The sequence below is a fragment of the Odocoileus virginianus genome, chromosome 3, assembly GCF_023699985.2.
Source record: "Odocoileus virginianus isolate 20LAN1187 ecotype Illinois chromosome 3, Ovbor_1.2, whole genome shotgun sequence".
Lineage (NCBI taxonomy): Eukaryota > Metazoa > Chordata > Mammalia > Artiodactyla > Cervidae > Odocoileus > Odocoileus virginianus.
In genome coordinates, this window is record NC_069676.1 from 3,827,360 (window position 1) to 3,843,042 (window position 15,683).

Below are 15,683 nucleotides of genomic sequence, written 5' to 3' on the forward strand. Positions count from 1 at the left end.
GAGCTTCCATTATAGGGGTTGCAGGTTCAATCCCTAATCAGGGAACCAAGATCCCACATCCTGCACCAAAAAAAAAAAAGTGTGTGTATGTGCGTGCACGTGTGCAAGCGTCCAGAACCAGAGAAGGGTTTCCTTGGAGAAGCGGCCTGTGGGCGTGTGTGTGTCTGTGGGCATGTGTGTGTGTGTGCATGTGCGTATGTGTCTGTGTGTGTGTGTGTGTGTGTGTGCGCGCGTGTGTGTGTGTGTAAGCGTCCAGAACCAGAGAAGGGTTTCCTTGGAGAAGCGGCCTATGGGCATGTGTCTGTGTGTGTGTGTGTGTGTGTGTGTGTGCGCGTGTGTGTAAGCATCTGGAACCAGAGAAGGGCTCCTGTGGAGAAGCGGCCTGTGGGCGTGTGTGTATTGTGTGTGTGCGTGCGTGTCCGGAACCAGAGAAGGGCTCCCATGGAGAAGCAGCCTGTGGGCAGGGCAGGAATCTCGCTAGCCCCTAACCTGGTGTCACTCTGGCTCCAACACGTCACACGCCTCAAGCCCAGCCAGGTTTTACACAGTATACGGCAGTCCTGACTGTCCCCTCAGGCCCGGCTCCTCCGGACATGTCCACCAGCAGTCGCTGACAGCCAGTTCCCATCTTCCTCCTTCCCACCAGCCAGCCTTGCCCTCAACAAGAGAGAAACTCCCCTGGCCAGAGTTTTCCTTTCGCAGAGGCTGGGCAGCAGGCATCCCGGCGCCCTCCCTCCCGCTTCTGAGGGCCCCGGCCCCCCCACGCTCGGGACGGAGGGGCATGTGCACTGCCGGCAGGCCCTCACCTTCCAGAGCTCCTCCAGCTTGTTGATCTGCTGGGCAGTGATCTGCCGCGCCCGCAGCTGCTCCTGCTCAGAAGGGATCTTGACCAGCCAGGACAGGAAGCACCGGTCCTGGATCAGGGGCTGCCACTGGGAGCTGTCCCAGTTGATGTCCTTGAGGCTGCTCTGACTGGCACAGGGCTGCCTGCAGAAGCCCCGAGGGCAGGGAGAGCCCAGATGAGGATGACCTCTGCGCCCCACCCCCCCAGAGGCTTATTACCTCTCACCTCAGAGTGGTGCTCCCTACATTTTACTGTACGGTCAGAGGACCTTCAAATTGTTAGCAATAAATTGCATCTCCCCATGCACTTGAGCTCTGAACTCTTTTTTTTTTTTTGGAACTCTTAAAACTCAGAACAGACTTGGCTTTTACAGAATTTTATGATTTAACCAGAAGACACCCCAAAAGGGTCCTATGACATTCCTAGCTCTGTAACAAGCCCCAACCCTCCAAACCTCCTTACACCTCGCCAGTTGGCGGAAACCACTTAAAACTATTTTAAAGCTCCAGAAAGTTGAAGCCATGGAGACTGAGTCTTTGCCTGAAAGGCAACCCCCCTGCCAAACAAGGGAACTGGGGCCTTGCCCTCACCGGCACAGCAGCACCACAACCGAGTCAGCCTTGGCAGGGATGAAGCCGAGGAGGAAGACGTTGCGGCAGCCGCAGTTGTAACACTCCAGGACCGTCTCCCCTAGGGGCCCATCCTTGTGCAGAGTCACCTCTTTGCATTTTGCCCTCACAAGGTGATTTACAATGTGGCTGAAACCAGGAAATGATAAATAGTTAACACCCAAAGTTTGGCTTTTCACCACTTCCAATTTTCGAGCTCCGTTAAAAGTTCCGGTACCGTTCACGGTCCATTAGCAGGAGTGGTCACACCTCATCCATCTGGCATCCAGAGGGACCAGCCTGCCCCTGAACTGGCTCCCACTGAGCGCAAAAATTGATCCGACTTGAACCATTTCTAAGGAAAACTTCCCTAACATGTTTCACACAGTTCCCTCTTACCCCATTCCTGCTTTCTTAAATCCAGCTTATTGGGGCTGACTGAATCTAACGCGGCTGCCAAGGCTGCTGTCTTGGAGAGGAAGGCTCGCCCCCTTCACTGCTCCTATTCACTCAATGTAGTTTCTCCGCTGCTCCTTTCAAAGTCACTTCTCCTGGCCCCCGTGCCTGCTTCCAGGAGCAACACCCTTTCTCATTTGCTGCAGGCCAGGAAACCTGATAACCAAATGTACTAGAAACTTGAGGACGGCAAACAAATACTGAGTAGGGGGAGGTCAAGGCTACTCTTGGGAAGCACAGGGCCAGCTCTGAGCTGCCTGGAAGCCCCACTGTCCCAGCTCTTTCCTTGTTGTGCGTGGCCAGAACTCTGACGCCCTTCTCATTTCCGGGACACGGCTCACCTAAACCAGGGCTGAACTCACCCTCCCCAACGCCAGCCTCACCTGGGGTCCAGGTAGGACCTGGCTCCGCCCCAGGCTCTCCCAGTCTTGCTGTGGGGTTTGTCACACGCTGAGCATGCCGGCTGGGCCTCCAGCCTTCCCTGCTGCTCCCCTCGCATCACCCTGGGAAACCCCTCCTGTGCAAGCTGTGGCTCAGAGGCCAACATCCTGATCCTCTCTGGCCCCACAAAGACTGTCAGATTACCTAGCTAATCACCACAACTCTCTGTACCTCCAAAGCCCCCACCCCTCTCTTCCCCTCCTGGAGTTGCCACCGCTGGGTACTCTACCAGATTCAGTGATTTCCTCCTGTCTTTTCTAGGCCCAGAACACTCCATCACATTGGAAGCTTCCTGAAGGCGGGTGGCTGCCCCATCACCTTCACAATTTGACCTTGCACAGAACACACAGTGCTGGCTGACCAAATCTGTTTTCTCTTAGAGGTTCTCTGCTCACTTCCCTGATCTGGGCTCTGCTGACCTGAAGATAGGGTTGCCAACTAAGGCAAGTTTTATTTAATTGCTTTTCCTGCAGCAGAGGAACTAATGCAAACACAGGAATGCTTAAATTACCCAGAACATTTGGAAAGTGGGATACCAATCTCTTCTGGGTACCCTAAAGATGCTTCTCCTTTCATCTCTAAAGAAACCTCAGCTCCCTTTCCTGCCTCACTCAGAAGCCCATAATCTGCATTACTAACTCCAAGGTGACATGAGATCTGTCCATTCTGTGTTCTGCACGAGATCGTGAGCCTGGCCTGGGTCCACGGCTGCCGAAGACATAGGAAGGGTAGGGGCTCTGTACGAAAAAAACTGCCTATGGAATTCGGTCACTTTGTTTCTATAAAACAGGAGTCTCAGAGGAAGATGCTGCTTCCGTGCTGGTGACCTGGAGCCCTGTCCCACAGAGACTCTGCTCTGCTTCTCTGTGGCAATGGCCTGAGTCCTCACCTCATGGCAGCCTCTGAGAAGCCAACAGGACCAGACCCGTGCCAGTGGTGGGGGCTGAGGAATCTCACCACTCAAGCTTAGACAAACAGACTCTCCCCTGGAATCTGAGTACCCGCATCATGCGGGTCTCACCCAAACCCAAAAAAAGGGACCTTGTCACAGCTGCTGCTGATCAACAGCAGGAAGGGAAGCCCACAGTTGACGGTCAAGTGAACTTAATTTAATCTGATGATTCAGGATCTGGCCCATATTAGCCTCAGGACTGCTCCGATGAGCTAAGGCCAGAGGGAGAGCCTTCTCAGGAAGTGGCTCCCATGGATGCCCATGACTGTCTTGGGAACATCCTCCCCAGGCACCCAGTAATGTAGATGAACGGGCGTGCCAGGAGCTCATCTTGCAGAAAAATATAAATAAAAACTGGGAATGAGAATTAAACCAACCCTACTTGCATAATAAAAAGAACCGCAGAGAATAAATCAAGGGTAAATACATTAAGGCATTCACACACCACCATCTGTTTCAAGTTAAACCAGTCACAGAGGAGGGGAAAAAACCAGGTTTGTTAGCGTGATTTTATATTGTGCTTTGCTTCAACATTTCCATAATTTACACACAAATCTGAGCACAGTACTGATTAAAGACACATGCGCGGTTTGATTATCTACCTGCCAGAAGTATTTCCACGTCCATTACAGAACCACTTCTTGCTGGTGTTACAGTAAACCACGCAAGCAGGATCGTGTATTCCACAGTAACTAAAAAAGTCAAAATATCAACAGTTAAAGTTGGAAGATTGCTCTCTGGTTTTAATTTGGCAGGATGTAAAATTCTTTCCTCTTACAACATTTTTAAGTTTTTCATTAAACACATACTCAAACCCAACGATCCCACTAACAAAATCCAATCAGGTAACTGCAGAGGCTTCCTGACCCTGTGAACACAGGGACGGGGTCAGGGTGCGGTGGAGACTCCTCAGATGGCAGCAAAGACCCTTGCAGGCAGGGCTGGGGGAGTGGGGACGAGAGCAGTGCGAGGTGCCAGGTGAGCCCAGCAACGCAGACCTAACGCCCCCAAGGTGGCGGGGTCATCTCCCTGGGTCTCAAGTTTCAGGAACTGTGACTCGTGAGCAAGGAGGTCAACATCCCTGGCTCTGGGCACACAGAAGGTGAGCCGAGACCACGCCGCATTCAGAGCTGCAGACGCTCCGGCAGAGGGCGCCATGCTCCTGGGAACACTCAGCTCACCCCAGCAGTGGAGGGTCCCGCAAGGAGCGCCTCGGGAGAGCCCCCGCACTCCCTTTTCTGAAAATCAATACGCCAAAAACAAAAGCACTGCCTCTGGCTCTGCACAGAGTTCTGTATGTGCATGAAGCCAAGACTTCGTCTCAAACCAGAATGTGCTCTGGCCAAGAACCTTCCCGGCGGCACCTCATGCCAGGACAGCTCTCCCTCCTCCACTCCACATGGACGGCAGGAGTGCGAGGGGGTGTGCAGACTTTAACCACTGCAGCTTCACCAGGACCACTTCATGGGCCTGTTGAGAACAGGAACACTAGTACAGATGTAAAAATGTACTGTGAATGCGAGGGAACACAGAACCAACAAGGTCAGACAGTCTGCCCATCAAGCAGGGAAGGCGCAGCCCTCTGCACCATCGTGGGTGCAGACTGTGGAGGGGCAGCGTGCCCGAGGGTGGGCAGGGCTGAGAGGCCCAGGGCCCTGGCTGGCGGAGTGCCCTGAGCAAGATCATTACACCTCTTTTGGTCTCAATTTCCTTGTGTTTGTGTAACAAAAAAGCAAGAGTAAGTCCAAACACAAGGGATGGGTCCTCCTCTAGACCAGAATTCCAAATTTGGTCAACATGCAGGTCTTTCCATTATTATTATTTTTTCTGCTGCTCAACACGGCATGTGGGATCTTAGTTCCCCGACCAAAGATGGAACCCACGACCCCTGCACTGGCAGCATGGACCGCCATGCAAGTCCCCAAGGCAGCTATTTTAAAGAAGCCTACAGGAACCTCATTGTAAGCGAAACGTCAGCTGCTCTCTTTACCCTGTGGACTCAGATGCTCACCCGATGTGCTGAGTTCTTTCAGATGAGTGAGGGGGCAGGTTCCAGGGAACAACCTTAAGGCCTGAGGAAGGCAGAGAAGGGGACTCTTTCTCCCTCCAGCTGGGAGAATCAGGGATGACAGAGGGTGCTGATCCCACTCTCCTGCCCAGGATGAGGGATTTATGTGCGTACAAGGGCTTGAGCAACCTTATTGCCAAGGACAGTGTTTCCAAGTGCCAGAGTCGATGGTCTCAGATGGGCCTCTGTAAAGTCAGAGCATGCATGTGGACGGTGGATGCTCTGGGAGGCGGGCCCTCCCCTCTGCTGAAGCGCTCACCTGCAGGCATGTACAGGGAGATCCTTTGTGTAATAGGTATCTTCTTCATCTTCTTCAAAGTTCAACTCGGCCAACAACTGGCTGGTCTTGGCCACGCTGTCATCCACGGCCCCATTCTGCAGGATGCCCTCAGGCCCACCGACCTATGGCACAAGGGCAGCATCATCATGAAAGGCGGCAGCTTCTGGGCCTCAGCCCAGGCACCTGGCTTCTCCCCACGTGAGCAGCCGTGGCAACCTTCCCGTGAAGCACTGGCCTGCTCTCCACCGCGACAGTCCAGCTTCTGCTGATCTGACTTTCCACACTCTCCTCCCCATCAAACCGACCTGGGCAGAAACAGGGCGCGCGTGCGGCCGAGGCCACCCGCCCTGCCACGCGCACAGCCTAGCCAGACCCCAGCGAGCCACAGAGCCACAGCCACCAGGACGCGGGGGCCACACTGAGCAAGATGGCCTCTCACAAGCCCAGTGTGGTCCCCAGGGACAGGTGAATAACCACACCGCAGGGCAGCACCTCACCATGGCGAGGGCCTGCCCCGCCCCACTCCTCTGCCTAAGCACCAGAGGAGGCTGTGACTCCTGCAGACGCAGGAGTGTGGTTCTCTTGCTAGTCCACAGATGTTCTTCACTGTCAGCTCCCCCTCCGGAAGGCAGCCCTTAAGCAGGAATTAGAAACTGAATGTTAAGACAATCTTCTAGTTTCAGGATACAATTGTACTTAATATTACTACCTTTTACATGTTCTAACAGCAAAAACATACAAACAGGCAACTTTAAGTAACTAAGCAGTGAACTTCACAGGCACTTCTGCTGAGCTCACAGATCCATTCACAGGTACACAGACAGCTCATCCAAGGGGAAGAGATGCTCCTAGAAGCTGCCCTCCAGGAACTGCCCCCTCAGATGGCAGCCAAGTGTCCCCATCATCACCCCCAGGGGCCACAGCCCACGAGAAGCTGGGTCAAGCAGTAGGAGCGGCCTGTGATGAAGGACAGGGAGTGACAGGAGCCCCAGGCTTCTCTGAGCCGTGAGATGGGTCAGACACTGGCCTGGCTCCCTCACAGAGCCCCCGCCACGTGCAGCGGGCAAACTGAAACCCTAACCCACACGCACGCCACGCAGGGCGGGCCCTGGCCAGCCCATCCGCTGCTCAGTCAGTGATCTGAGCCGAAGAACAACACGCCTCCTGAGGCGGCACCCCAGAAATTTCAAAGGTGTATTTGGGTTGTCAAGAAAGTCAAGTACCCGTTACAGGAACCCCTGTCTCTGCAGTGGTCTCACCCAGATCAGAGCCCCATTTCACAGCTTCTGCCACCACTTTAATATACTTGCATTTTCAGAAGGTCCGGGTTAAATGTAAGACTGTATGCTTTGTTTTGGGGAAATTATTTTTTTTTAAAAATGAAAAATCAATATCAACTTTTGGGTTTTAATGTCATGCAGGTAACATTATTAACATCATCACAAGCACCTCTTTGTGAATCCCTGATCTCCTCTTAAAAAAATTTTAAGTGGTTCTGTGGCATTAAGTACACCCGCATGGTGGTTCAACCACTACCGCCATCCACCTCCAGACCTTTCTCATCTTCGCAGACTGAAACTCTGTCCGTTTCCCCTCCCTCAGTCCCTGGCAACCTCCATTCCACTTTGTTTCTATGAATTTAACTACTACTATAGGGACTTCACACAAGTGGAGTCATACAGTACTTGTCCTTTTGTGACTGACTTATTTCACTTAGCATAAGGGGTTAAGCGTTCATCTATGTCATAACTGTGTCTGAATTTCCTCACTTTTAAAGGCTAAACAATATTCCGTTGTACAGACACAACATTTTGCTTATCCATTCATCTGAAAATGGACACTTGGGTTGCTTTCACCTTTTGGTTGTTGTGAATGATGCTACTATAAAGTACAAGTATTTCTTCAAGTCCCTGTTTTCAATTCTTTGGGGTATATACCCAGAAATGGAGTTGCTGGATCATATAGCTATTCCGTTTAACTTTGTGAGGAAGTTACTACTGTTTTCCACAGCAGCTACACTATGTTACATTCCCACCCACCAGAAGTGCACAAGGGTCCTAATTTTTCCATATCATTGACAACACTTGTGATTTTTGTTTGTTCTTGACAGTGGCCATCCTAATGGGTGTGAGGCAATAACTCATTGTGGTTTCCATTTGCCTTTCATGGATTATAATGATGCTAAGTATCTTTTCCTATGCTTGTTTGCCATTTGTATATCTTCTCTGAGGAACTGTTTATCTTCTTTGCTTACAATGCGGGAGACCCGGGTTCGATCCCTCGGCCGGGAAGACCCTCTGGAGAAGGAAATGGCCACCCACTCCAGTACTCTTGCCTGGAAAATCCCATAGAGGGAGGAGTCTGGTAGGCTACAGTCCATGGCATCGCAAAGAGTCAGACACGACTGAGGGACTTCACTTTCACTTTGAGGAAAAGTCTATTCAAGCATTTTGCCCATTTTTCATCAGGTTGCTAAATTTCTTGTTGTGTTTTGTTTGAAATTTTGATAGCAGATTACCACTTCGAAAAGTCACCTCTCCTCCTGGCAACACTTCCCCTGACATGCACAGTGGCAACATTAGGATGAGGCTGCTGACAGAGACCAATACGTCTCTCGGGATGACTGCCTCAGCTCACAAATGCTGGTTTTCTCAAAGTGTGTGGCCAGATTACGGTACCTGGATTTCACTTAATGGCACTGGAACAGCCACATATATCATGCTACAGGAGAGAGAAGGATGTGGGCCACAATCTCAAGCTCAGAACGGTATTCACATTTTTAAACGGTTGACTTAACTACCTAATAGTAGGTATTTGCTTCTTGTCCCACAAAGTCTAGAACATTTAGTACCTAGCACTTTAAGAAAATGTTTGCCAATATTTCGCCAAAGACATACAGATGGCTAAAGGTACATGACAAGATGCTCAATATCGCTAATATATTAGAGAAATGCAAACCAAATGAGGTATCACCTCACATCAGTCAGAATGGCCATGACTAAAAAGGCTACAGATAATAAATGCTGGAGAAGGTGTGGAGAAAAAGGAACCTTCCTACACTGTTGGTAGGAATGTAAACTGGTACAGCCACCATGGAGGATAAACTAAAAATAGAGTTATCATATGATCTAGCAATCCCACTCCTGGGCATATATCCGGAGAAAACTCTGAAAAGATACATCCACCCCAATGTTCACAGCAGCACTATTCACAATAGCCACGACACGGGAGCACCCTAAATGCTCACTGACAGAGGAGCAGATAAGGACGCAGTACACACACAATGGAATACCACTCAGCCATTAGAAAGAATGAAACAATGCCTCTTGCAGCAACATGGATGGATGAGAGAGTATCATATTAAGTGAAGTCAGACAAAAAACAAGTATCTTATGATATCACTTATATGTCAGAATATTAAAAAAAAACAAATAATGAAACAAATGAACTTATTTACAAAACAGAAAGACTCACAGAAACAGAAAACAAACTTTTGGTTTCCAAAGGGGCTGAGTGGGAAGGTGTTAACTAGGATTCTGAGACTGACACATACACATGGCTGTACATAAAACAGATAAACAACAGAGAGCTATGATATAAGGAGCTACATCCAGTATCTGGTGATAGCCTGTGACAGGGAAGAACCTGAAGAAGAATATACGCACGTGTGTGTGACTGAATCACTCTGCTGTACGCCTGAAACTAACACAGCATTTTAAGTATACTGCAATTTAAAAACGGTTAAAGAAAAGAAAAACGAAAATCTCACCAACTCCTAGAGGAGGAGCTCCTAAAACATGTCATCAGGCTGCATAAACTTTTTGTTCAAAGCAACATTAGTGATGTGAACCTTTACGTCCCTGAAACACCACAATCCGTGTAAGGAGTCACACAGAGACCTGGGGCCACCAGGGCCCTCACTCTAGCCATGCTGCTTCGCCCAGGCCTCAGAGCCACACCTCTCCCCTCACAGACAGAACCAGCTTCGGGGACGTGTGAGGCTCTTCAAAGTGGCGACCTTTTCTCTGCATCACTGTTATGAACCCTTCAGGCTTCATAAGCAGCAGGAAATCTGAGTCTGCTCTAGGCAGTCTCTTGAGAGAATGCAATACAGACAACGCAAGGTCAGATGAACTCTCCCTCACGCTCCAAGGCAAGGAGACCAGAGGAGAGGCCAGATTCCCCAACAGGCCCTCAGCGTGTGGCTGGAGTGGGGTGTGCCCCTTCTTACAAGTACTTTTTGCACACGCACACGGGCATGTCCGACCCCTGCCCGGCCCGACTCCTGCCCTACTGTGACCTGACCACAACACAGACTTCACAGCTGGGTTGTCAGTTTCTCTCTCTACTTTCTGGAAAGTTTTAAGATAAACATTAACTTCAAAAATGCATTTGACCTTAGAAACTATAATTAACTGAATTAAAGCACTAAAGAGCGCCTGGCACAGAGAAGGCACACAGCCCAAGCCAGGCAACGTAACAGAAGAAGGGAGGGGAAGGTCCTTGTCTGGCACAGGACTGACTGACGTTATCAGCCCCTCAACTACAGCCAGGACCCCTGGGTCCTGCAGGGCTCAAGCGGGCAAAGGCCTCCCTAAGCCTTCCCCGGGCTCTCTGCGCACACCCCCAGGTACCAGGTCACTGGGTCTAGAAAGCCAAAGAAACAGTTTCCTCTCCAACCCTGCTCTGGACACTATGATCAAGGCCTTTCAGGGATTTTCTGCCAAGAGAGTTTCTTATGACCCACTGCAGAATTCTGTGCACATCAGAGCAGCAGGAAGAAAAGTCACTTCATTCTCATGGAGGAAAAGCACGTCAGTTAAAAATTACCGCTAAATGTGTTGGTAAGAACTTTCAGACCACGCATTATCTCAGACCTTGTAAGCGTCAACCACTCACCATAAAATGGACCTTCCTCTCAGCCCCTGGCCTTTGCACTCACTACCCCCTCGGCTTCTGCACAGACAGCTCCTGGCCCTTCAGTCTCCATCCAGAGGGCACCTCCAAGGGAGGTCACCCCTGACCCCATCTGGGGGTGCCAGTGGGGCCAGCTCTGCCTGCTGTGTCCTGCTATGACCCCAGCACCGAGAACTGAGCCCACACCCCAGTTTGCTCTCACAGTACTGGCTCAACAAATACATCTTCTCATCCAAGACAGAAAGGTTGTGATGTAAAATGACTCATCATTTATTCTTTTCTTCCACAGTCTAGTAAAAAAGAGTGAATGGGAAACCGCCTTTCCTGAGGTGGCCTGAGGCAGAGAGGAGCTACTGGGTCTCTGAGCCCTCAGGAGAGCCTAACAGAAGATCCCTTCTCCTTCAACTTTCGAAAAAGTTTCAAAACTACAGAGAATGAATGACCCACTCATCCCTCATCTGGATCTACCAGCCACTCACATTTTACCAGGCTTGCTCTCTCCCTCTCTTGCTCTGCACAAGCATGCACACACACACATACTTTTACTTTACTTTTACTTTCCTGATCCATTTCAGAGTCACAGGCCCCAGGACAAGAGCTTTTTCCACATAACCACAATATAAGCATCACACTCAGGAATAATGCTAATGTAATACTGTTATCTAACACACACACACACGTCCCCAATGCCCTAATAACATCCGTTATAGTTTTTTAAATTCAAGATCCAGTTAATGATTACACATTGTGATATGATCTCTCAGCCTTCTTTAATCTGTTTTAACCACAAGAAATTATTGCGATTTGACCATTTTTGACCTACAACGAAGGGGACTTCACATGGTCGCACCCAACACAGCAGTCCCTAAGCTTTGAGTTAAAGGAGCCCCACCTGCCTCCCCCTTTTTTTGTTCTCATCAAGGGCTGAGTCCACCCCTGCAGTTCATTCCAAAGCTCACGAGTATCCTTGACCTGTCTGAGCTGGCTGAGGCGCACCCTGCCCCTGACTACCCAGCTCTGGGGTCAGCCACTTTTCAGAGGAGCTCACGGGTTGAAACGGGGTCCACCCACACCTGCAGGGAGATGCCATACTGTGAGGAGAGGTTCAGTCCAGGAGGCAGGACACCTCACAGACAGTGACCTGGACAAGATTCTGGCTCCGTGGCAGGGAAAGTAGAGAGAGAAGCTGCCCGGGAGAGCAGGGCTGGAGACACGTCAGTCAGTCCCATTAACATCAGACCTGGCAGGGCTCTGGACCAGGTAAACGGTGCGACTGTGGAGGAAAGGGAGTCCCATGGATTAGACGATCCCGAACAACTACCGCCGGCGCTGCTCACTTGACAACAGCAGTGAGGCTATGAGGATGCCCTTTTTCTGTTTTCAGAAATGCATTCTAAATACTGTAGGTCTAAATGGTTGAGTATTACTAACTCATATGGCTCAACCTCAGAAGAGCAAACTAGGTTGGATTTGCTTTAAAACATGTCAGAGAAGGAAAAGAAAAAGAGAGAGGGAAATCTTCACAATCATCAAATCAAGAAGAAAGAAGGGCAGGGTTTGCTTTACTTACTTATACACGAGAGAATTCATAACATACATTTTTATACAATACAGGTGGACAAAGTGCTGCCTGGAAACTGTGTCAGCTCTGCAGAGCCACGCCCTTGAGAGGAGTGATGGAAGACGAGAGCACAGCCAAACGCCTTCCACCTGGGGACGAGGAGAGTGGCGCCGCCAGGCTCATGTCACCCCAGCAGCTGAGCTACGAGAGGAGCTGCAGTAGACAGGAAGGTGCTATCCTCAGTCCTGACGAAGGTCCCCAAAGCTCCCCAGGCGGCCTAAGCCAACTGGAGGTCTAGAGGCATCCTGGCCCAGTCCACAGGGGTCCTGAGAAGCCGAGTCTGGCTGTCCAGCTCGCAAGCTGCTACTGGACCAGCACACATTTAAAAAGGCACAAAAGGATCTGATGCTAGCTGTGGGACCCCAGGAGGAGGAAGGGCCAGCTGGTACCATGAGCGTTCTCTGTCACACACATGGAAGGCCACACGCCTGACCCCAGCACACTCTGTCTGAATCCCCCTTCCAGCTTCAGCCACACTCTGCCAGACCTCCCGCCATCTAAGGGCCCCACTCTCAAGTGAGGTCACAGTACCCCTCAGCAGCAACACAAGGCTCCCAGATCGAGCCCGGCCCCTCGGTGTAGACACTGGCCCTTGCCTGCACCCACTAGCCCTCCATGCCAAGCCCCGTGTTCCCCGCCAAGCGGGCGCAGCTTCCTGACCGACTCCAGGAGCACCACTCATAAAGGCTTTCCCTTTGCCAGGCAGACCACTCCCTCCTCTGGACTCCCACCGTCCCCAAAGTCACCTGCAGACTGGGCAGCACCCGCCACGTCTAACGCAGCAGCTGCCGCTGACCAAGGGCTCACTCCGCCTCCTCGCAGCAGTCGCTGCCCACAGCGCTCCCGGAGCAGAGCAGGACGGGGAGAGGGGAGCACCGAGGGGCAGCGTCGAGAATCAGGCCAGGGAGGGCAGCCTGGGAGCCTGTGTGGAAGGAACCAAAGAACCGGCGGACAGACACACGGGCGCGCAGGCTCGTCACCGAGCGGGTGGCCACGCCTCAGCACCCCGGCGCGGAAGCCCACACGGGGCAGGCAGCACACGTCCCCGACATGCGGGCTCAGGTGGCCAAGTGTGGCTCGCCTGATTCCCAACCTCAGGGCTTTAACCAGAGACTACCAAGATCAGCAGGCACAAAGCTGAAGAGGAAAGAACGGTGGCATGAGAGAGAAGAGAGGACAGTGAGTGACTGTCTGATGGCTGCAAGCTCAGTAAAGCTACTAAAAAACAGCCACTGAAGCAAACACTGAAGAACAAGAGGACTCCACGGTGCATGATCACACCTCAGTGAAGCTGTTTGAAAGATGTCTCCTTTTTTGGTTGTGGGACCCAGGTTGACAGAGAATTTTGCTATTGTGTTAGTGTTAACTTCCCCCAATCACGCTAAATATGGGTAAAGAAATTAACTGGGTAAACAGAGGCAGAAGCTATTTCAGCTATTCAGCACTAAGTCATGTGAGTTCCTCCCTTTTAGTTTTCAAACCCCGGAAATCCAGTAAAAGACAAGTGCTATAGAATACTTGCCAGAGCTCCTGTGAAGTGTGCAGGATCTCATCTCCAATTTTCTCAAGGCGCACTATGTCACAGTTGTACTAACCGAGTGTTCACACAACCAAAAAAGGTCCACGCAAATTTTAAACTCACCGCTTTCAGGAACCCTGGAACTGTAAGGAACTCACTCCTCATCATAAGCTAAGGGCCAGGAATCATAAGACAATCTGTTTACCTAGATAGTCAAGGATGTGTCAGAACTTCTGAAGGCAGCCAGGGTTAAGACAAGGAAGCGGCTCTTTAAAATTAATACACACTGATGTATCTAAATACTCATGAATCCATCAATCAAGATAACAAGCACATCCATCACCCCCAGTCTCTTCCTGCCTTTGTCATCCCCTCCCTCCTCTCCTCCTCTCCCCCTCTCCCCAACCACTGTTCTACCTTCTATCACCATAGGTTACCTAGCACTTTCTAGAGTTTTATATGAGAAGAATCATAGAGTATATACCTTTTTTTTAAAGTGTGTCTTTCACTCAGTGGAATTATTTTGAGATGCATCCATGCTGCTGTGTGCATCAGTGGTTCATTCCTTTTTTTGTTTGGTAGTGTTCCCAACCCAAGATTTTCATCATCATAATTCCAGTGTTTGGAGGAAAACACAATAGCAGCACCAAAGGGAAATATTACAACTAAACAGGCCAGAAGGTCTGTAACACCAGCTGTTATGCAAAGGACTTCTGAAATCACCTTTCCCTGCCCTTTGAGACGCTGGGAGACAGGCCCAAAAAAGGGTCAAATACTCAAAAGAAAATCGTTGCCTTATCTTAAGGACATTTGACAGGGCTGTGAAAAATATCTGTTCATTTCATAAATAAGAAAACAAGTGTTATCTGAACCAACTCAGTTCACCTCAGCACCATTCTCCCCACCGCCCCGTGACACACACGTTACCTAAACCTTCAGGCAAAACCAAAACTGGCAGTCAAGACTGATATTAAAAGTGGAATCAGTGACGTAGAAAGCTACACATTAGAAAAGTTTGGTAGCCCCTGAAAAGGTAACAGGCAGCTGTTACCAGACCACCCAGAATTTCATTGAAGGCTTAAACCCACACATAAATTTGTACACAGATGTTCACAGCAGCACTTCCCATAGTAGCTAAGCCAAAGGTCCACCAACAGACAAGTAGATAAACAAAACGTCGTCTGTCCATGCTGTGGAACATCATTCAGTCATAAAAAGGAATGCAGCAGATACAAGCTACAGCGTGGATGAGCCTTGAAAACGTGCTCGGTGAGAGCGAACGACCACAGGCACAGTACGGCCACATCCAGCCCACTTACGTGAAAGGCCCGAAGTAGGTGAACAGAGACGGGTCAGCGGCTGCCCCGGGGTTAGATAAGGAAGGCGGGCGGACTCCAGGGCACCAGGCTTCTTTCCGTGGTGAGGAAAAAGCCCTGAGAGCGACTGCGGGCGTGGCTGCACAGCCCTGTACTAAAGGCACTGGGCAGCACTGGCACGTGAGGCGCACGGTACGTGAATTCTATCTCAGTAAAGCTGCGACACAAAAGTAGCTGCACGGCACTTGACAATTCACAGCCACTCATCCAAAAAGATAAAATCAAAAGGCACTCAGAATAGAAGCTCCACCGGACATTTGGTTATACAGGCAAGTCTTGAGGACAAATAAGGGAAAACCTCCCAAATGTCACAGGCAGCCAATGCCACCAACTAACACAGGAGATAATCAACTTTTCACTCCCCTTACCCAAAGACAAATCCAGAGTTAGGCTACAGGTGGGTGGGTCACCAGAGTTACTTAAAAGTAAAAAAAGACAAACCCTTTTGATGTCATAACAAGCAAGCTCAACCATAATGTTTCCCTCTGGTGAAGTGTTTTAATGCTCTTATTCAATACAGTTCAGTGTTCAGGTGCACTAAAAGAAAGCAATTACTGTAAAGCAATTATCCTTCAATTAAAAAATAAGTAAATTTATTTTT

General features: G+C 50.2%; 1 protein-coding gene across 2 annotated transcripts in view; it reads right to left on the reverse strand.

The window, feature by feature from the left end:
* UPF1 (UPF1 RNA helicase and ATPase) overlaps nt 1–15,683 on the reverse strand; it is a 33,808-nt gene that overhangs the window by 15,827 nt on the left and 2,298 nt on the right. For both annotated transcript variants that reach the window (XM_020884477.2, XM_020884478.2), the window contains exons 2-5: nt 5,629–5,771; nt 3,904–3,993; nt 1,435–1,602; nt 807–987 (exon numbers count right to left, since the gene is read on the reverse strand). In XM_020884477.2, coding sequence (XP_020740136.1) covers nt 807–987; nt 1,435–1,602; nt 3,904–3,993; nt 5,629–5,771 — 582 coding nt within the window. The remainder of the gene's footprint in view (nt 1–806; nt 988–1,434; nt 1,603–3,903; nt 3,994–5,628; nt 5,772–15,683) is intronic.